The sequence below is a fragment of the Crinia signifera genome, chromosome 3, assembly GCF_055691185.1.
Source record: "Crinia signifera chromosome 3, ASM5569118v1, whole genome shotgun sequence".
Classification (NCBI taxonomy): domain Eukaryota; kingdom Metazoa; phylum Chordata; class Amphibia; order Anura; family Myobatrachidae; genus Crinia; species Crinia signifera.
Window position 1 is genome coordinate 343,248,026 of NC_139219.1, and position 23,571 is coordinate 343,271,596.

A 23,571-nucleotide genomic window follows, 5' to 3' on the forward strand; every position below is an offset into this window, starting at 1 on the left:
ATGGAAATGAGTCGGCATACAGACGGGAGGTGGATCAGCTAACTAAATGGTGTAGCAGAAACAACCTTGACCTCAACCCCCTCAAAACGGTGGAGATGGTGGTGGACTTCAGAAGGAAACCAAATGCCATGCACCCACTCATAATATCTGACAGAGTAGTGTCGAGGGTCGACTCCTTCAAATTCCTAGGAACAAAGATTTCCTGCGACCTCAAATGGGGTCCCAACATCATTACAACTGTCAAGAAGGCTCAGCAGCGGTTGTTCTTCCTGAGGCAACTCAAGAAATTCAACATCCCGCAGGAGCTGCTGCTCATCTTCTACACTGCCATAGTAGAGTCTGTCCTTTGCTCCTCGATCACAATCTGTTTCGGAGGAGCAAACGAGAATGACAGACGAAGGTTGCAAAGAGTGGTGAGGATGGCAGAAAAGATCATTGTGGCGGAGCTCCCCCCTGTCCAAGAACTATACCTAGCCAGGGTCAAAAAGCGTGCAGGAAAGATCTTGGCGGACAAGCTACACCCTGGCCACAACCTGTTTGAACCCCTTCCGTCAGGCAGATGTTTTAGGTCCATCCCAGCAAAGACGACAAGAACTACAAAAGGCTTCTTCCCAATAGCTGTCCACCAACTAAACCGTATTGAACGTACCAAATACTAACTCGAACTGTTCTAGATATATGTGAAATGTATGTGATGTATGTTTATGGCTCCCCTCCCACCCCCTTTGTGATCCCTGATTGATGCTGCACTGTTACCACAAAAAATTCCAAGCATACGCAAGTATACCTGGCCAATAAAGATGATTCTGATTCTATCTATAACACATGGTGGGAATAGAACCCATGGCCTCCGTGCAGTGAGGCAGTAATGTTAACCATTACACCATCCGTACTGCCCCGTATATATAACACATGGTGGGGATAGAACCCATGACCTCAGTGCTGTGAGGCAGTAATGTAACCATTACTCCTTCTGTGCTGACCAGATTGCTACAGAGAAGCTTTGATCACATTTTGTGTAACATAGAGAAGCAAATAGTGAGGGGGATGTTGGGAGTGCAGTGTGCTGCGGCAAAGAAACCACATTCCTCCAAGGAGGCTTCATTCCCAGTCATGCCAGATGTAGATCCTGCAAATCCTTGCACCAGACATGGCGTGGCGGATGTAGATTCAGCGCAATCGTTGCACCGGACATGGCGTGGCAGATGTAGATTCAGCGCAATCGTTGCACCAGACATGACGTGGCGGATGTAGATTCAGCGCAATCCTTGCACCAGACATCACGTGGCGGATGTAGATTCTGCGCAATCCTTGCACCAGACATGGCGTGGCAGATGTAGATTCTGCGCAATCCGTGCACCAGACATGACATGGAGGATGTAGAATCCACGCAATCTTACATAGTTACTGTGAGGTTAGCAGGCTGACCGTAAGACTGTAATTATGATATTTTATTATTTGTAGTGAAAAATGTACACTTTAGTCAGTCTGTACCCTGTAGTCCTATGTATGTCTGTATTTCCCAGGACTTTATTCATGTAAGCATTATACCATTGAGACCATTTGCCCGTGGTTACGTCACTGCCTCCAGGTAATGTTCTTAGTAAACTGTGATGGTATCATGAATAAGGGATTTGTGACTATGAAGTTAATTATGGCAGTCTTCCCAAATGCGTATTACTTAAATATTGTAACTGTGTATGTGGAGACAAATGGTCCGGCTAGAAGCGACCAAATGCTTAGATTAGAATCTGTTCAGTTTGTGTATAGTTTTTGGTTCAGGGATCAAAGGACCTCTTTATAGGCTGTTTAGTAACAGAGACAACAGGTAGTGGCAGAGACATACACTTCCCCCCCAAATAACAAGAAGCTAAAGGCTGGATAACACCAGGGTCACTCTCCAGAGAAGAGATCTGTTTACATGAAGGTGTGAAATCCCTCACATACACAAGCTTCAAAGCCAGATGAAGGGAGTGAGTTAATCAGCCCCTGGACAGGTAATAGGAGACCCTGTTACATTCATGCAACTGCACCCAGCATAGGAAGGGTTAAGAATTCCTGAGGGAGGGGGAGAGGGGTGCCTTTGGGATGTAAGTTGGGGTTTTGCAGGGAGAGAGGGGAGAGAATTGATGGACTGTCCTGGACTAAGAGGTTATGCTCTGTCTAGGTATCGTGTGGACTTATATGCTATCACTGCTGTGGGGATTAAGTGATAGTTTGCCCTGTGGAACTGATCTGGGACTGTGACTATACAAGGACTGTCTGTTTGGGCCTGCTACCTGAATATCTTTCTACTCTGCAATTTACCTTTGCCACTGTTTATTGTCTATTTGTGCGTGCTGTGGAAAATAAACCATTCTTCTGGTTTCATCTGCTCGGTGTCTGAGTGATTGAGGAACTCGTACCCTCACATTTGGCGGCAGCGACAGTGGGATCATTCAGACACCAACCATCGAGCACAGAAAGCACAGAGAACAGAGGATCAGACCATATGTAAGGAAACGGAAAATGCAATAAGGTGATGTTCAGCAAGTGAGCAGGTGTCAGTCCTGTGAAAGGGAAAATGTTTCCAAGGAAAGAAAATCGATGCCTCAAGACCCCTGTAGCAGAGGAGCTCAGGGATGGAGGTTCTTCAGTGTATCGGCAGGCTGGGAAGCCGAATCTGTTATTTATTGTCAGTAAAATGCAGTATATCTGGAAGTACTGGGAAGACGCTCAGCAGATGGTCAGTGGGTGGAGAGTATCCAGCATACAGGACAAAGTGTGTTACCTGGGGGATGCATTCCTGCACTGTAAAGGTGAGGCCACTTCTTGGAATCTGCTAGGAGAGCCAGAGTTTGTAGAATTTACAGAGGAAGTGATTGCTACAGTTACCCAGATGCTACAAAGAGGACAATATTCTGAGGCTGAAGGACAAGTCCAGAATAAATTGATGCCCCAGATAGAACCAGAGGAAAGGTCTAGAAGGGGGCTACTGCAATCTGGGCAGACAACCGAGGGGTCTGCCACAAAATTAATTGTTACCGCAAGAGAAGGGTCGTTGTCAGGGGGGCCCCTAACTGCCCTTGAAGAAATGAGTATGGAGGAGCTGATAGCAGAAGGTCAGCTGCGAGGTATACCCATCCGATCCTGCACTCGCGGGGAACTCCTTCAGCAGATCCTGCACGATCAGGGAGATCCTACAAATGCATTTGCTGATTATCGAGCCTGGATCCTCCATTTCGGTGCACAGTTGAGTGTGTGGGAACAATTGCAGTGTCTGGAGGAGTGCTTCGTGGTGGCAGAGGAAGAGGCGATTGATCGGGGGCTCCTGGATACCCCAGCATGGCAAGATCAGTGTCGCAGGGGGCGTGATGAAAGGCACCGTTTGCAATTGCTTCTCCCCCATCTTAGGGAGGAGCTGCACTACTGCTTCCCTTTTGCTGAGGTGGGAGATGCAGAGCTATTATCCTGCTGCCAGGGGATCTATGAGGACTGCGTCCAAGAAGAGATCGCCGTGGTTAGAGGAGTATCCGACAACATCCAGGCCACCAGCCCACCAGTCACAGATGACGTAGTGTTTCGGGCTGCCCAGCATACTCAGCTGGGGAAGGAGGCTATCGCGGAGAAGGAGGTGTGCGCAGAAGTAGCTGCAGGTGAGCATCTGGCTTTTAAGGGGACAGAGCTGACACAGCCTGTCCTGCAGCCACCAGCGGAATTGTTTGTGATGGAGGGTCCCTCCTCAGCCCTGGACATTGAGACCAAATGCTGGACTGAAATGTGCCATGCCCCTAGTTTGGGTTTGGGGGAGGAAGGACATGACGGGGTGGTGGAAGTGCCAGGGCCAGAGCCCCTATATTGGCCTGCTGTTTGGCCCCTGTTCCGTGGGCAAGAGGGGGAGGTGGAAAGTGGTCCCTGCCCCTTTGTGCCCGAGGCAAAAGTATTAGTAGGTTACAATGTTGCAGAGGGGGGGTACCCAGAATCCGAAGAAGAGGAATTGCTACAGCCCTTGTTAGTTCCAATGTATGACTTAGACTGTAATCATGCCCTTGCTGGTTCGGCAAACCAGCCGCCTTTTACAAGATGGGTTTGGTATGATGTCACCCTGTGGGACTCCGGTGGTACATCCAAACCCCAGATTCTCGGCTCTGCATCCCGCTATTCCAGGTTGTTATTGGTTCCTGAGCAACTGGGCACAGTGACTAAAGATGTAGGGGGAGGAGTGTGAGGTTAGCAGGCTGACCGTAAGACTGTAATTATGATATTTTATTATTTGTAGTGAAAAATGTACACTTTAGTCAGTCTGTACCCTGTAGTCCTATGTATGTCTGTATTTCCCAGGACTTTATTCATGTAAGCATTATACCATTGAGACCATTTGCCCGTGGTTACGTCACTGCCTCCAGGTAATGTTCTTAGTAAACTGTGATGGTATCATGAATAAGGGATTTGTGACTATGAAGTTAATTATGGCAGTCTTCCCAAATGCGTATTACTTAAATATTGTAACTGTGTATGTGGAGACAAATGGTCCGGCTAGAAGCGACCAAATGCTTAGATTAGAATCTGTTCAGTTTGTGTATAGTTTTTGGTTCAGGGATCAAAGGACCTCTTTATAGGCTGTTTAGTAACAGAGACAACAGGTAGTGGCAGAGACATACACTTCCCCCCCAAATAACAAGAAGCTAAAGGCTGGATAACACCAGGGTCACTCTCCAGAGAAGAGATCTGTTTACATGAAGGTGTGAAATCCCTCACATACACAAGCTTCAAAGCCAGATGAAGGGAGTGAGTTAATCAGCCCCTGGACAGGTAATAGGAGACCCTGTTACATTCATGCAACTGCACCCAGCATAGGAAGGGTTAAGAATTCCTGAGGGAGGGGGAGAGGGGTGCCTTTGGGATGTAAGTTGGGGTTTTGCAGGGAGAGAGGGGAGAGAATTGATGGACTGTCCTGGACTAAGAGGTTATGCTCTGTCTAGGTATCGTGTGGACTTATATGCTATCACTGCTGTGGGGATTAAGTGATAGTTTGCCCTGTGGAACTGATCTGGGACTGTGACTATACAAGGACTGTCTGTTTGGGCCTGCTACCTGAATATCTTTCTACTCTGCAATTTACCTTTGCCACTGTTTATTGTCTATTTGTGCGTGCTGTGGAAAATAAACCATTCTTCTGGTTTCATCTGCTCGGTGTCTGAGTGATTGAGGAACTCGTACCCTCACAGTTACATAGTTACATAGTAGGTAAGGCTGAAAAAAGACTTGCGTCCATCTAGTTCAACCTGGTATAGATATCCATTGCTGATTTGGTAGGTTCTGGTATTTTACAGACAAATTATATTTCTTATTTGTACCCATGGATGTTTTTCTCCAGTAAATGTTTGTCCAACTTTGCCTTGAACGCATTTAATGAGCCAGCCGTTACCACCTCTCTGGGAAGAGAGTTCCAGAGTTTGACTGTTCTGACCGTAAAGAAATTCTTTCTACTAGCTGAATGAAATCTTTTTTCTTCTAATCTATACTCATGCCCTCGCGTCCTAGATTCCTTTCTAGTAGAAAATAGGGTGTGTGACAGTTCCTTATATTGGCCCTTGATATACTTGTACATGTTGAGCATGTCCCCCCTTAAACGTCTCTTTTCTAATATAAATAGTCCCAAATTGCTTAATCTCTCCCCGTAGCTTAAATTCTCCATTCCCCTAATAAGCTTTGTTGCTCGCCTTTGGACTTTTTCTAATTCTATGATGTCCTTTTTATAGTGTGGGGCAACCAGACATGACGTGGCGGATGTAGATTCTGGTGTCTTTGCACCAGACATGACGTGGCGGATGTAGATTCAGCGCAATCCTTGCACCAGACATGGCGTGGCGGATGTAGATTCAGCGCAATCGTTGCACCGGACATGACGTGGCGGATGTAGATTCAGCGCAATCGTTGCACCAGACATGACGTGGCGGATGTAGATTCAGCGCAATCGTTGCACCGGACATGGCGTGGCGGATGTAGATTCAGCGCAATTGTTGCACCGGACATGACGTGGCGGATGTAGATTCAGCGCAATCCTTGCACCAGACATCACGTGGCGGATGTAGATTCTGTGCAATCCTTGCACCAGACATGGCGTGGCAGATGTAGATTCTGCGCAATCCGTGCACCAGACATGACATGGAGGATGTAGAATCCACGCAATCTTTGCACCAGACATGACGTGGCGGATGTAGATTCAGCGCAATCCTTGCACCAGACATGACATGGTGGATGTAGATTCTGCGCAATCCTTGCCCCAGACATGGTGTTGCGGATGTAGATCCGGCAAATCCTTGCACCAGACATGGCATGGCAGATGTAGATCCTGCTAATCCTTGCACCAGACATGATGTGGCAGATGTAGATCCTGCTAATCCTTGCACCAGACATGACATGGCGGATGTAGATTCTGCGCAATCCTTGCACTAGACATGGTGTTGCGGATGTAGATCCGGCAAATCCTTGCACCAGACATGGCATGGCAGATGTAGATCCTGCTAATCCTTGCACCAGACATGACATGGCAGATGCAGATTCAGCGCAATCCTTGCACCAGACATGACATGGCGGATGTAGATCCCGTAAATCCTTGCACCAGACATAGCGTGGCAGATGTAGATCCTGCAAATCCTTGCACCAGACATGGCGTGGCGGAAGTAGATCCTGCAAATCCTTGCACCAGACATGACATGGCAGATGTAGATCCCGTAAATCCTTGCACCAGACATGACGTGGCAGACGTAGATCCTGCAAATCCTTGCACCAGACATGGCGTGGCGGATGTAGATCCCGTAAATCCTTGCACCAGACATGGCGTGGCGGATGTAGATCCCGTAAATCCTTGCACCAGACATGGCTTGGCAGATGTAGATCCTGCAAATCCTTGCACCAGACATGGCGTGGCGGATGTAGATCCCGTAAATCCTTGCACCAGACATGGCGTGGCAGATGTAGATTCCGCTCAATCATTGATTCTCCCACTGTGACCTGAAGAAATCTCCCTCTCATGATTTATTATTTTATGTTGTCTAGTCGATGTTAGCAGCCACATGTGTGATTGTTTAGCAGCTACATCGCAATATTAAAGTAATTCTCTTGTATTTTCTTATCTTATTAGAGAATCATTCTGTCTATTTAGCAAGAGACATGACAGCAGTGCAAACCCTTGACAGGACACAGGTGGGGAATGTGGGAACTCCAAGGCGGAGAAATCGGAGAACTAAGTGTGACCCGGTGAAGATGCCACAGACCCTGCCAGTTGATGTTCCTTTTACTGGAAACGCATTTGGTAATCTACTGACTGCAACCAACCAGCAGAGGCACCTCCTTCATCCAGGCCTCATCTTTGGTGCATCAGAGAGTGACCACTGTCCAGAGTCCTCCCGAAATGTGAACGCTATGTCATATATCTGCATTGAGTGTGGGCAGAGCTTTTTTCACCAGGTGAAATATGTAGAACACCAGAAGGTACACAATCCTTTAAGTCTGGAACTTAATTCTGTACTTGCGGTGAGTAGCGATGTCTGCGATGTGAACACTAAAGTGCAAACATTGGAGCAGAAGAGAACTGGACGAGAGTTTATATGCTCAGATTGTGGGAAAACATTTATTGGGAAATCCAATCTTCTAGTTCACCAGAGAACGCACACGGGGGAGAAACCTTATGGATGCATCTTCTGTGGGAAACACTTTGGCAGAAGTTCGGTCCTGAGGAAGCATGAGAGAATTCACACAGGAGAGAAGCCCTACTCTTGTGTGTACTGTGGAAAGCAGTTCAGTCAGAATTCAGGGCTGAAGAACCACGAGAGAATCCATACGGGGGAGAAACCTTACGCCTGTATAGAATGTGGCCGTCGTTTCAGTCAGAGCGCCGACCTCATGGTTCATTATCGGACACACACAGGAGAAAAGCCTTTTATATGTATAGAGTGTGGCAACAGCTTCATTCGCAGTTCAGACCTCGTCATACACCAAAGAACTCACTCTGGAATAAAACCGTTTACATGTACTGACTGTGGCAAGAGCTTTAGTCAGAGGTCCCAAATCATAAGACACCGGAGAACCCACACAGGTGAGCGCCCATTTACTTGTGATATATGTAGGAAAAGCTTTATCCTGAGCTCGGAACTTAAGAAACACCATCGTGTCCATACAGGGGAGAAGCCGTACAAGTGCAAGGAGTGCGGGAAGTCTTTCCGCCATTGTTCCAACATGAGCCGGCATCAAAAGATACATGTGGATCTGGAGGTTCTGTAGATGCCATCGCTTCTTGTGTCCATTCCTTTCAGTGTGTCGTATTTACCAAGTGAGATGTTCTTGTGTGCAGTCCATCCATAGGAGATTCATGCCCCATACACAGCGCATCTCATGCCCCATACACTGCCACTATATATACACAGCGCATCTCGTGCCCCATACACTGCCACTATATATACACAGCGCATCTCGTGCCCCATACACTGCCACTATATATATACACAGCGCATCTCGTGCCCCATACACTGACACTATATATACACAGCGCATCTCATGCCCTGCCACTATATATACACAGCGCATCTCGTGCCCCATACACTGACACTATATATACACAGCGCATCTCATGCCCTGCCACTATATATACACAGCACATCTGATGCCCCATACACTGTCACTATATATACACAGCACATCTGATGCCCCATACACTGACACTATATATATATATACACAGCGCATCTCATGCCCCATACACTGCCACTATATATACACAGCGCATCTCATGCCCCATACACTGCCACTATATATACACAGCGCATCTCGTGCCCCATACACAGCGCATCTCATGCCCCATACACTGCCACTATATATATATACACAGCGCATCTCATGCCCCATACACTGCCACTATATATATATATACACAGCGCATCTCATGCCCCATACACTGCCACTATATATACACAGCGCATCTCATGCCCCATACACTGCCACTATATATACACAGCGCATCTCATGCCCCATACACAGCGCATCTCATGCCCCATACACTGCCACTATATATACACAGCGCATCTCATGCCCCATACACTGCCACTATATATACACAGCGCATCTCGTGCCCCATACACTGCCACTATATATACACAGCGCATCTCGTGCCCCATACACTGCCACTATATATACACAGCGCATCTCATGCCCCATACACTGCCAGTATATATATATACACAGCGCATCTCATGCCCCATACACAGCGCATCTCATACCCCATACACTGCCACTATATATACACAGCGCATCTCATGCCCATACACTGCCACTATATATACACAGCGCATCTCATGCCCCATACACAGCGCATCTCATGCCCCATACACTGCCACTATATATACACAGCGCATCTCATGCCCCATACACTGCCACTATATATACACAGCGCATCTCATGCCCCATACACTGCCACTATATATACACAGCGCATCTCGTGCCCCATACACTGCCACTATATATACACAGCGCATCTCATGCCCCATACACTGCCAGTATATATATATACACAGCGCATCTCATGCCCCATACACAGCGCATCTCATACCCCATACACTGCCACTATATATACACAGCGCATCTCATGCCCATACACTGCCACTATATATACACAGCGCATCTCATGCCCCATACACAGCGCATCTTATGCCCCATACACTGCCACTATATATACACAGCGCATCTCATGCCCCATACACTGCCACTATATATACACAGCGCATCTCATGCCCCATACACTGCCACTATATATACACAGCGCATCTCATGCCCCATACACTGTCACTATATATACACAGCGCATCTCATGCCCCATACACTGCCACTATATATACACAGCGCATCTCATGCCCCATACACTGCCACTATATATACACAGCGCATCTCATGCCCCATACACTGTCACTATATATACACAGCGCATCTCATGCCCCATACACTGCCACTATATATACACAGCGCATCTCATGCCCCATACACTGCCACTATATATACACAGCGCATCTCATGCCCCATACACTGCCACTATATATACACAGCGCATCTCATGCCCCATACACTGCCACTATATATACACAGCGCATCTCATGCCCCATACACTGTCACTGTATATACACAGCGCATCTCATGCCCCATACACTGCCACTATATATACACAGCACATCTGATGCCCCATACACTGACACTATATATATATATATATATATATATATATATATATATATATATATATACACAGCGCATCTCATGCCCCATACACTGCCACTATATATACACAGCGCATCTCGTGCCCCATACACTGCCACTATATATATACACAGCGCATCTCATGCCCCATACACTGTCACTATATATACACAGCGCATCTCATGCCCCATACACTGCCACTATATGCACACAGCGCATCTCATGCCCCATACACTGCCACTATATATACACAGCGCATCTCATGCCCCATACACTGCCACTATATATACACAGCACATCTGATGCCCCATACACTGCCACTATATATACACAGCGCATCTCATGCCCCATACACTGTCACTATATATACACAGCGCATCTCATGCCCCATACACTGCCACTATATATACACAGCGCATCTCATGCCCCATACACTGCCACTATATATACACAGCGCATCTCATGCCCATACACTGCCACTATATATACACAGCGCATCTCATGCCCCATACACTGCCACTATATATACACAGCGCATCTCATGCCCATACACTGCCACTATATATACACAGCGCATCTCATGCCCCATACACAGCGCATCTCATGCCCCATACACTGCCACTATATATACACAGCGCATCTCATGCCCCATACACTGCCACTATATATACACAGCGCATCTCATGCCCCATACACTGCCACTATATATACACAGCGCATCTCATGCCCCATACACTGCCACTATATATACACAGCGCATCTCATGCCCCATACACTGCCACTATATATACACAGCGCATCTCATGCCCCATACACTGCCACTATATATACACAGCGCATCTCATGCCCATACACTGCCACTATATATATACACAGCGCATCTCATGCCCCATACACTGCCACTATATATACACAGCGCATCTCATGCCCATACACTGCCACTATATATACACAGCGCATCTCATGCCCCATACACAGCGCATCTCATGCCCCATACACTGCCACTATATATACACAGCGCATCTCATGCCCCATACACTGCCACTATATATACACAGCGCATCTCATGCCCCATACACTGCCACTATATATACACAGCGCATCTCATGCCCCATACACTGTCACTATATATACACAGCGCATCTCATGCCCCATACACTGCCACTATATATACACAGCGCATCTCATGCCCCATACATTGCCACTATATATACACAGCGCATCTCATGCCCCATACACTGCCACTATATATACACAGCGCATCTCATGCCCCATACACAGCGCATCTCATACCCCATACACTGCCACTATATATACACAGCGCATCTCATACCCCATACACTGCCACTATATATATACACAGCGCATCTCATGCCCCATACACTGCCACTATATATACACAGCGCATCTCATGCCCCATACACTGCCACTATATATACACAGCGCATCTCGTGCCCCATACACTGCCACTATATATACACAGCGCATCTCATGCCCCATACACTGCCACTATATATACACAGCGCATCTCATGCCCCATACACAGCGCATCTCATACCCCATACACTGCCACTATATATACACAGCGCATCTCATACCCCATACACTGCCACTATATATATACACAGCGCATCTCATGCCCCATACACTGCCACTATATATACACAGCGCATCTCATGCCCCATACACTGCCACTATATATACACAGCGCATCTCGTGCCCCATACACTGCCACTATATATACACAGCGCATCTCATGCCCCATACACTGCCACTATATATACACAGCGCATCTCATGCCCCATACACTGCCACTATATATACACAGTGCATCTCATGCCCCATACACTGCCACTATATATACACAGCGCATCTCATGCCCCATACACTGCCACTATATATACACAGCGCATCTCATGCCCCATACACTGCCACTATATATACACAGCGCATCTCATGCCCCATACTCTGTCACTGTATATACACAGTGCATCTCATGCCCCATACACTGCCACTATATATACACAGCACATCTGATGCCCCATACACTGACACTATATATATATATATATATATATATATATACACAGCGCATCTCATGCCCCATACACTGCCACTATATATACACAGCGCATCTCGTGCCCCATACACTGCCACTATATATATACACAGCGCATCTCATGCCCCATACACTGTCACTATATATACACAGCGCATCTCATGCCCCATACACTGCCACTATATATACACAGCGCATCTCATGCCCCATACACTGCCACTATATATACACAGCGCATCTCATGCCCCATACACTGCCACTATATATACACAGCGCATCTCATGCCCCATACACTGCCACTATATATACACAGCGCATCTCATGCCCCATACTCTGTCACTGTATATACACAGTGCATCTCATGCCCCATACACTGCCACTATATATACACAGCACATCTGATGCCCCATACACTGACACTATATATATATATATATATATATATATATACACAGCGCATCTCATGCCCCATACACTGCCACTATATATACACAGCGCATCTCGTGCCCCATACACTGCCACTATATATATACACAGCGCATCTCATGCCCCATACACTGCCACTATATATACACAGCGCATCTCATGCCCCATACACTGCCACTATATATACACAGCACATCTGATGCCCCATACACTGCCACTATATATACACAGCGCATCTCATGCCCCATACACTGTCACTATATATACACAGCGCATCTCATGCCCCATACACTGCCACTATATATACACAGCACATCTGATGCCCCATACACTGACACTATATATATATATATATATATATATATATATATACACAGCGCATCTCATGCCCCATACACTGCCACTATATATACACAGCGCATCTCATGCCCCATACACTGCCACTATATATATACACAGCGCATCTCATGCCCCATACACTGCCACTATATATACACAGCGCATCTCATGCCCCATACACAGCGCATCTCATGCCCCATACACTGCCACTATATATACACAGCGCATCTCGTGCCCCATACACTGCCACTATATATACACAGCGCATCTCATGCCCCATACACTGCCACTATATGTACACAGCGCATCTCGTGCCCCATACACTGCCACTATATGTACACAGCGCATCTCATGCCCCATACACAGCTCATCTCATGCCCCATGCACTGCCACTATATATACACAGCGCATCTCATGCCCCATACACAGCTCATCTAATGCCCCATACACTGCCACTATATATACACAGCGCATCTCGTGCCCCATACACTGCCACTATATATACACAGAGCATCTCGTGCCCCATACACAGCTCATCTCATGCCCCATACACAGCTCATCTCATGCCCCACACACTGCCACTATATATACACAGCGCATCTCATGCCCCATACACTGTCACTATATATACACAGCGCATCTCATGCCCCATACACTGCCACTATATATACACAGCGCATCTCATGCCCATACACTGCCACTATATATACACAGCGCATCTCATGCCCCATACACTGCCACTATATATACACAGCGCATCTCATGCCCCATACACTGCCACTATATATATATATATACACAGCGGATCTCATGCCCCATACACTGCCACTATATATACACAGCGCATCTCATGCCCCATACACTGCCACTATATATACACAGCGCATCTCATGCCCCATACACAGCTCATCTCATGCCCCATACACAGCTCATCTCATGCCCCATACACTGCCACTATATATACACAGCGCATCTCATGCCCCATACACTGCCACTATATATATATATATACACAGCGGATCTCATGCCCCATACACTGCCACTATATATACACAGCGCATCTCATGCCCCATACACAGCTCATCTCATGCCCCATACACAGCTCATCTCATGCCCCATACACTGCCACTATATATACACAGCGCATCTCATGCCCCATACACTGCCACTATATATATACACACAGCGCATCTCATGCCCCATACACTGTCACTATATATACACAGCGCATCTCATGCCCCATACACTGTCACTATATATACACAGCGCATCTCATGCCCCATACACTGTCACTATATATACACAGCGCATCTCATGTCCCATACACTGCCACTATATATACACAGCGCATCTCGTGCCCCATACACTGCCACTATATATACACAGCGCATCTCATGCCCCATACACTGCCACTATATATACACAGTGCATCTCATGCCCCATACACTGCCACTATATATACACAGCGCATCTCATGCCCCATACACTGTCACTATATATACACAGCGCATCTCATGCCCCATACACTGCCACTATATATACACAGCGCATCTCGTGCCCCATACACTGCCACTATATATACACAGCGCATCTCATGCCCCATACACAGCTCATCTCATGCCCCATACACAGCTCATCTCATGCCCCATACACTGCCACTATATATACACAGCGCATCTCGTGCCCCATACACTGCCACTATATATACACAGCGCATCTCATGCCCCATACACAGCTCATCTCATGCCCCATACACAGCTCATCTCATGCCCCATACACTGCCACTATATATACACAGCGCATCTCGTGCCCCATACACTGCCACTATATATACACAGCTCATCTCATGCCCCATACACTGCCACTATATATACACAGCGCATCTCATGCCCCATACACTGCCACTATATGTACACAGCGCATCTCGTGCCCCATACACTGCCACTATATATACACAGCGCATCTCATGCCCCATACACTGCCACTATATGTACACAGCGCATCTCGTGCCCCATACACTGCCACTATATATACACAGCGCATCTCGTGCCCCATACACTGCCACTATATATACACAGCGCATCTCGTGCCCCATACACTGCCACTATATATACACAGCGCATCTCATGCCCCATACACTGCCACTATATATACACAGCGCATCTCGTGCCCCATACACTGCCACTATATATACACAGCGCATCTCGTGCCCCATACACTGCCACTATATATACACAGCGCATCTCATGCCCCATACACTGCCACTATATATACACAGCGCATCTCGTGCCCCATACACTGCCACTATATATACACAGCGCATCTCATGCCCCATACACTGCCACTATATATACACAGCGCATCTCGTGCCCCATACACTGCCACTATATATACACAGCGCATCTCGTGCCCCATACACTGCCACTATATATACACAGCGCATCTCATGCCCCATACACTGCCGCTATATGTACACAGCGCATCTCGTGCCCCATACACTGCCACTATATATACACAGCGCATCTCGTGCCCCATACACTGCCACTATATGTACACAGCGCATCTCGTGCCCCATACACTGCCACTATATATACACAGCGCATCTCGTGCCCCATACACTGCCACTATATATACACAGCGCATCTCATGCCCCATACACTGCCACTATATGCACACAGCGCATCTCATGCCCCATACACTGCCACTATATATACACAGCGCATCTCGTGCCCCATACACTGCCACTTTATATACACAGCGCATATCATACCCCATACACTGCCACTATATATACACAGCGCATCTCATGCCCCATACACTGCCACTATATATACACAGCGCATCTCATGCCCCATACACAGCGCATCTCATACCCCATACACTGCCACTATATATACACAGCGCATCTCATACCCCATACACTGCCACTATATATATACACAGCGCATCTCATGCCCCATACACTGCCACTATATATACACAGCGCATCTCATGCCCCATACACTGCCACTATATATACACAGCGCATCTCATGCCCTATACACTGCCACTATATATATACACAGTGCATCTCATACCCCATACACTGCCACTATATATACACAGCGCATCTCATGCCCCATACACTGCCACTATATATATATACACAGCGCATCTCATGCCCCATACACTGCCACTATATATACACAGCGCATCTCATGCCCCATACACTGCCACTATATATACACAGCGCATCTCATGCCCCATACACTGCCACTATATATACACAGAGCATCTCATGCCCCATACACTGCCACTATATGCACACAGCGCATCTCATGCCCCATACAGTGCCACTATATATACACAGCGCATCTCGTGCCCCATACACTGCCACTTTATATACACAGCGCATCTCGTGCCCCATACACTGCCACTATATATACACAGCGCATCTCATGCCCCATACACTGCCACTATATATACACAGCGCATCTCATGCCCCATACACTGCCACTATATGCACACAGCGCATCTCATGCCCCATACACTGCCACTATATATATATATATATACACAGCGCATCTCATGCCCCATACACTGCCACTATATATACACAGCGCATCTCATGCCCCATACACAGCTCATCTCATGCCCCATACACTACCACTATATATACACAGCGCATCTCATGCCCCATACACAGCTCATCTCATGCCCCATACACTACCACTATATGCACACAGCGCATCTCATGCCCCATACACTACCACTATATATACACAGCGCATCTCATGCCCCATACACTGCCACTATATATATACACAGCGCATCTCATGCCCCATACACTGTCACTATATGCACACAGCGCATCTCATGCCCCATACACTGCCACTATATATACACAGCGCATCTCGTGCCCCATACACTGCCACTATATATACACAGCGCATCTCATGCCCCATACACTGCCACTATATATACACAGCGCATCTCATGCCCCATACACTGCCGCTATATGCACACAGCGCATCTCATGCCCCATACACTGCCACTATATGCACACAGCGCATCTCATGCCCCATACACTGTCACTATATATACACAGCGCATCTCATGCCCCATACACTGTCACTATATATACACAGCGCATCTCATGCCCCATACACAGCTCATCTCATGCCCCATACACAGCTCATCTCATGCCCCATACACTGCCACTATATATACACAGCGCATCTCGTGCCCCATACACTGCCACTATATATACACAGTGCATCTCATACCCCATACACTGCCACTATATATACACAGCGCATCTCATGCCCCATACACTGCCACTATATATACACAGCACATCTCATGCCCCATACACTGTCACTATATATACACAGCGCATCTCATGCCCCATACACTGCCACTATATGTACACAGCGCATCTCATGCCCCATACACTGCCACTATATATACACAGCGCATCTCGTGCCCCATACACTGCCACTATATGCACACAGCGCATCTCATGCCCCATACACTGTCACTATATATACACAGCGCATCTCATGCCCCATACACTGCCACTATATGCACACAGCGCATCTCATGCCCCATACACTGTCACTATATATACACAGTGCATCTCATGCCCCATACACTGCCACTATATGCACACAGCGCATCTCATGCCCCATACACTGCCACTATATATACACAGTGCATCTCATGCCCCATACACTGCCACTATATGCACACAGCGCATCTCATGCCCCATACACTGTCACTATATATACACAGCGCATCTCATGCCCCATACACTGCCACTATATATACACAGTGCATCTCATGCCCCATACACTGCCACTATATGCACACAGCGCATCTCATGCCCCATACACTGTCACTATATATACACAGCGCATCTCATGCCCCATACACTGCCACTATATATACACAGTGCATCTCATACCCCATACACTGCCACTATATATACACAGTGCATCTCATACCCCATACACTGCCACTATATATACACAGCGCATCTCATGCCCCATACACTGCCACTATATATACACAGCACATCTGATGCCCCATACACTGACACTATATATATATATATATATATAAACAGCGCATCTCATGCCCCATACACTGCCACTATATATACACAGCGCATCTCATGCCCCATACACTGCCACTATATATACACAGCGCATCTCATGCCCCATACACTGCCACTATATGCACACAGCGCATCTCATGCCCCATACACTGTCACTATATATACACAGCGCATCTCATGCCCCATACACTGCCACTATATATACACAGCGCATATCATGCCCCATACACTGCCACTATATATACACAGCGCATCTCATGCCCCATACACTGCCACTATATATACACAGCGCATCTCATACCCCATACACTGCCACTATATATACACAGCGCATCTCGTGCCCCATACACTGCCACTATATATACACAGCGCATCTCGTGCCCCATACACTGCCACTATATATACACAGCGCATCTCATGCCCCATACACTGCCACTATATATACACAGCGCATCTCATGCCCCATACACTGCCACTATATATACACAGCGCATCTTATGCCCCATACACTGCCACTATATGCACACAGTGCATCTCATGCCCCATACACTGCCACTATATATACACAGCGCATCTTATGCCCCATACACTGCCACTATATGCACACAGTGCATCTCATGCCCCATACACTGCCACTATATATACACAGCGCATCTTATGCCCCATACACTGCCACTATATGCACACAGTGCATCTCATGCCCCATACACTGCCACTATATATACACAGCGCATCTCATGCCCCATACACTGCCACTATATATACACAGCGCATCTCGTGCCCCATACACTGCCACTATATATACACAGCGCATCTCGTGCCCCATACACTGCCTCTATATATACACAGCGCTTCTCATACCCCATACACTGCCACTATATATACACAGCGCATCTCGTGCCCCATACACTGCCACTATATATACAATGCATAATATGTAGTAGGTACCCAGAAAAAAACTCATTTTTAGGTCCTATTTTGGCTGGAGTGTAAAAGGTTCGGGTTTATCATGTTAATGTTAGATATATGACTACGGCCATCTTAGGGATCACGTGGGGCAAGTTGTTACATGTAACATTGGGCCCCACAGTGCTTCATAGCTCTAAGCTAATAGAATTATGGAAATGGGACTTCTGCACGTGGCTTGCCTTTGCTTCCAAAAAGGGGTGTGCCTATGGCAAAGGAGGTGTGGTCTCATAGCAAGGCCACAAATGCAAGCCACGCCCATATATGTCTTCATTATGGAGGCATGGCCCGCAATCTGTGAGCAGCTGGCTTGCCCCCAGTCACTGTTTTCTGTGAAAAGATGCTGTGCGCAAGCAAGTGATGGGGTCCCCTAACTGCCCCCCACCACATAAAACTACTACCCATAGGTGGGGAAGCGAGACAGGTCACAAAAAATTAGACTGTCCCATGAAAATTGGGACAGTTGGGAGGTACAATGCTACCATTTTTCTTTTCAGTTGTAGGGGCAAGATGCACTCAGCTTCAAAAGTGATAAAATGGAGAGTGATAAACAGCCAGCCAATAAGCTCCTACCTGCCATATCACAGGCTGTGTTTGAAAAATGTCAGACAGGAGCTGATTGGCTGGCTGTTTATCACTCTCCATTGTATCACTTTTGAAGCATCTGGCTCTAGGTTTTTTCTCCTTGTTCTGTGTAGTGTCGCCAGGATTATTAATTATAAAAATGAAAATAGACAAGGGTACAATACCTATCACACGGCAACAAATGATGTCAATAATGGTTTTTCTGTAAGAAATGCAGCTGATTTTTATCAACAAAAATGTTTGACAATACAACAGTAACTGTATGAAGGTTAAAAGAGAAATTAGTAGGCGCTGACATCACACACCCTCCCCTAAAATGCCTTTTCCCTGACGCTCCCAGAAAAAGGCTGAGGGACACCCATAAATGCTCCTGTCAATCAACTTTCAAATGGCCAACAATTAAAAAAGACATTGGTGAAAGAACCGGTGCGGAGGTGCTGTAGACGTTCTCTATCGTATGAAACGCACATTGGTGAAAGAACCGGTGCGGAGGTGCTGTAGACGTTCTCTATCGTATGAAACGCACATTGGTGAAAGAACCGGTGCGGAGGTGCTGTAGACGTTCTCTATCGTATGAAACGCACATTGGTGAAAGAACCGGTGCGGAGGTGCTGTAGACGTTCTCTATCGTATGAAACGCACATTGGTGAAAGAACCGGTGCGGAGGTGCTGTAGACGTTCTCTATCGTATGAAACGCACATTGGTGAAAGAACCGGTGCGGAGGTGCTGTAGACGTTCTCTATCGTATGAAACGCACATTGGTGAAAGAACCGGTGCGGAGGTGCTGTAGACGTTCTCTATCGTATGAAACCCACATTGGTGAAAGAACCGGTGCGGAGGTGCTGTAGACGTTCTCTATCGTATGAAACCCACATTGGTGAAAGAACCGGTGCGGAGATGCTGTAGACGTTCTCTATCGTATGAAACGGACATTGGTGAAAGAACCGGTGCGGAGGTGCTGTAGACGTTCTCTATCGCATGAAACGCACATTGGTGAAAGAACCGGTGCGGAGGTGCTGTAGACGTTCTCTATCGTATGAAACGCACATTGGTGAAAGAACCGGTGCGGAGGTGCTGTAGACGTTCTCTATCGTATGAAACGCACATTGGTGAAAGAACCGGTGCGGAGGTGCTGTAGACGTTCTCTATCGTATGAAACGCACATTGGTGAAAGAACCGGTGCGGAGGTGCTGTAGACGTTCTCTGTCGTATGAAACCCACATTTGTTTAAAAGTTCCTCCCATTTAATTTGACAACACCTGACCTTAGATGCGTTTCCTGCTCTGTCTTACTCTGCACTTGCCTATGTTGGAGATACCACATGGACATTTCTACCCGAGACCATTGTATGTTTTAATACTATATTGTTATTTTAGTCGATGTCTCGCTCATTTGTTTTAGTGTTATTGCTCTGTAGCTGTGAGACAATGATACACTGGATGCAATTGTCCTGAACACAACATTGTACATTCTGTATGTTATCTTATGCAAGTAATCTCATTGTCATGTTTATATTCTGCTGCTTCAATGAATAAAAGTTAAAAAAAAGACAGTGTGATGAGGTCTGAATAACCCTTCATTACCAGTTATTTATATAGCGCAAACATATTCCATGGCACTGCACAGAGCATATTGGAACATTCACATCCCTCCCTGCCCCAGTGGAGCTTACACTCTATATTCCCCACCACATGTACATGTACAGGCACACACACATCCATTGCTGCCCCAGTGGAGCTTACACTCTATATTCCCCACCACATGTACACACACATCATGAGCCCTGGAAGGGAGGAGGGTCATCCTGCCATTGATGGCTCAGCAGGGTGCCAATCCAAGGGGGATGGTCCAGACTGTTGCCGGGCAGAACAGGGGGTGACAAGGGTCCCGGGGGCAGAGAGCAGCGTCTGGCGCGAAGGCAGAGGGGAGGAGTGATCCGGCCGCAGGAGAGGAAGCCTGAGAGGAGCAGCGTGCAGCAGGCGGACGGCGCGAGGTGTGTAAAGCGGCCTGGTGAGAGATGGGAGCCGCAGTGGTGACCGGAGCGCCCCCCCCCCCCCCCCGACCTGAGGAGAAGCCGCGCCACGATCCCTGCTGACAAAGAGAGAAGGAGCGGGACGGAGCAGGGAGCCGGCACAGCCAGCAGCGATCCCCAGCAGCGCGCCCAGCAGAGGTGATGCGGCGAGAGAGAGACGCCGCCGCGACTTCCCCCAGCGGTGTACCCGGCAGTGAGTGACAGCCGGTGCGCGATGGAGAGGCGCCCGGTGTCCCACAGACCAGGCGCGGCCCAGAGACGGAGCCAAGGAGGGGATAGGAGAAGCCACAGTGGTGACTTGAGAGGCTACAGTAAGCCAGCACAGCTGGGGTCCCCTGTCCACTAATCCCTGAAGCAGCCCAAGTGCCCAGCAGTGCAGCCCAAGTGCCCAGCAGTGCAGCCCAAGTGCCCAGCAGTGCAGCCCAAGTGCCCAGCAGTGCAGCCCAAGTGCCCAGCAGTGAAGTAGAAGAGCCCAGCAGTGAAGCACAAGTGCCCAGCAGTTGTTCCAGTGGTGTACCTCTGATTCATTCACGACCGGCAGGAGCTGGCAACAGAAGCAGAGACTCAGGTACCCGGTCACTGCCCCGCTCTCCCATGCTACAGGCCTATTGGTTATACCACACTTAGGTGCCATCTTAGGCCCCAGTACCAGCCGCTTGCATCAGGCTACCCCTGCTTCCTCCATACCAACCATACCACCCGGGTCAGCAGCCCTAGGGACAGGGCTCCCTAACTAATCCACCAGCTACAATTACCCCCTTGTCGGTCCCAGTGACCTGGTGCAGAGAACACTACACCCCTACTCGTTGTGTCGGGCCACAGTTCTACCAGCACCTGAAGGGGACCTTTTCCTTTCCTTTGTGACTTGCTTCAAGTACAAACACAGGGCTGGAACACAGGACACAAGTTCCCGGATTCCAAATTTAGTGTTAGGTTTATTACCAATACGGTGCACCTAGGCCAAATGGTACCTAGCTTTGAGCGTTGAACTGCAGTTCAGGGACTGATTAATAATTAGCATCTGGACACTTATTGTTATTTATATTGATATTTATATTTATATTAAGTGAATTATTGCATACAGTATTACCGCCATTTAGTGGGGAAGCCCTTGCGAATATTTTTATGTTGTGAATCTCCTTACACAGTGAGTTAACCGAAAGGTTGGTGACAGAGTGTATCGTGCGAATTGTGGCCTGTCAGTACCACAGACAGCCCCATCGCGCACGATATCTTCATTTATTGAGTCTTCTTATTATTCTTACATTGTTGTGTAAAGTTATTTATAGAAAATGGTGTATTGCATTTATTATAGTGGTGCTGTGCGAGGTGCGGCCTATGGTGCCTCAGTGACCCCATTGCGCACAGCATCACCTAGGTGGAACTTACTTTAAAACCCTTTATTCATAGAACGTAAATTGTCCTTATCTCTTTTGTTACAATTGCATTGTTTTGTTGTTGAATTGCTTCATCATTCTTCAAAGCGGTGATCCACGATCTTCTTGGTGCAAAAATAAAATCTTTGATCACCGTCCTAACGTGTGGTGACCATTCTGTGGGGTGTTTTGGGGTATTGTCTCCCTGGGGTGCCCTTGTCCCTCCGCCCTCTGAATTGCAGGCGAGTGAAGCAGGCAGGCCGCAGACGAGCAGTGCCGCAAAGGAGACCAGGAACATCAGGTATCGGGTACACACCTACACATAGTCTGACAACATCACACTTACACTCTATATTCCCTACAACATGTACACACACATCACATCAGCCCCTGCCCCAGTGGTGCTTACACTCTATATTCCCCACCACATGTACACACACATCACATCTGCCCCTGCCCCAGCGG

At 47.5% G+C, this 23,571-nt stretch overlaps 1 protein-coding gene across 2 annotated transcripts in view; it reads left to right on the forward strand.

Moving 5' to 3' along the window:
- The window catches only part of LOC146064952 (uncharacterized), a 64,068-nt gene extending 40,804 nt beyond the window's left edge, over positions 1 to 23,264 (forward strand). For both annotated transcript variants that reach the window (XM_083179007.1, XM_083179008.1), the window contains one exon: positions 7,127 to 23,264. In XM_083179007.1, coding sequence (XP_083035133.1) covers positions 7,127 to 8,265 — 1,139 coding nt within the window. In that variant the 3' untranslated portion in view covers positions 8,266 to 23,264. The remainder of the gene's footprint in view (positions 1 to 7,126) is intronic.
- Positions 23,265 to 23,571: the final 307 nt, after the last annotated feature.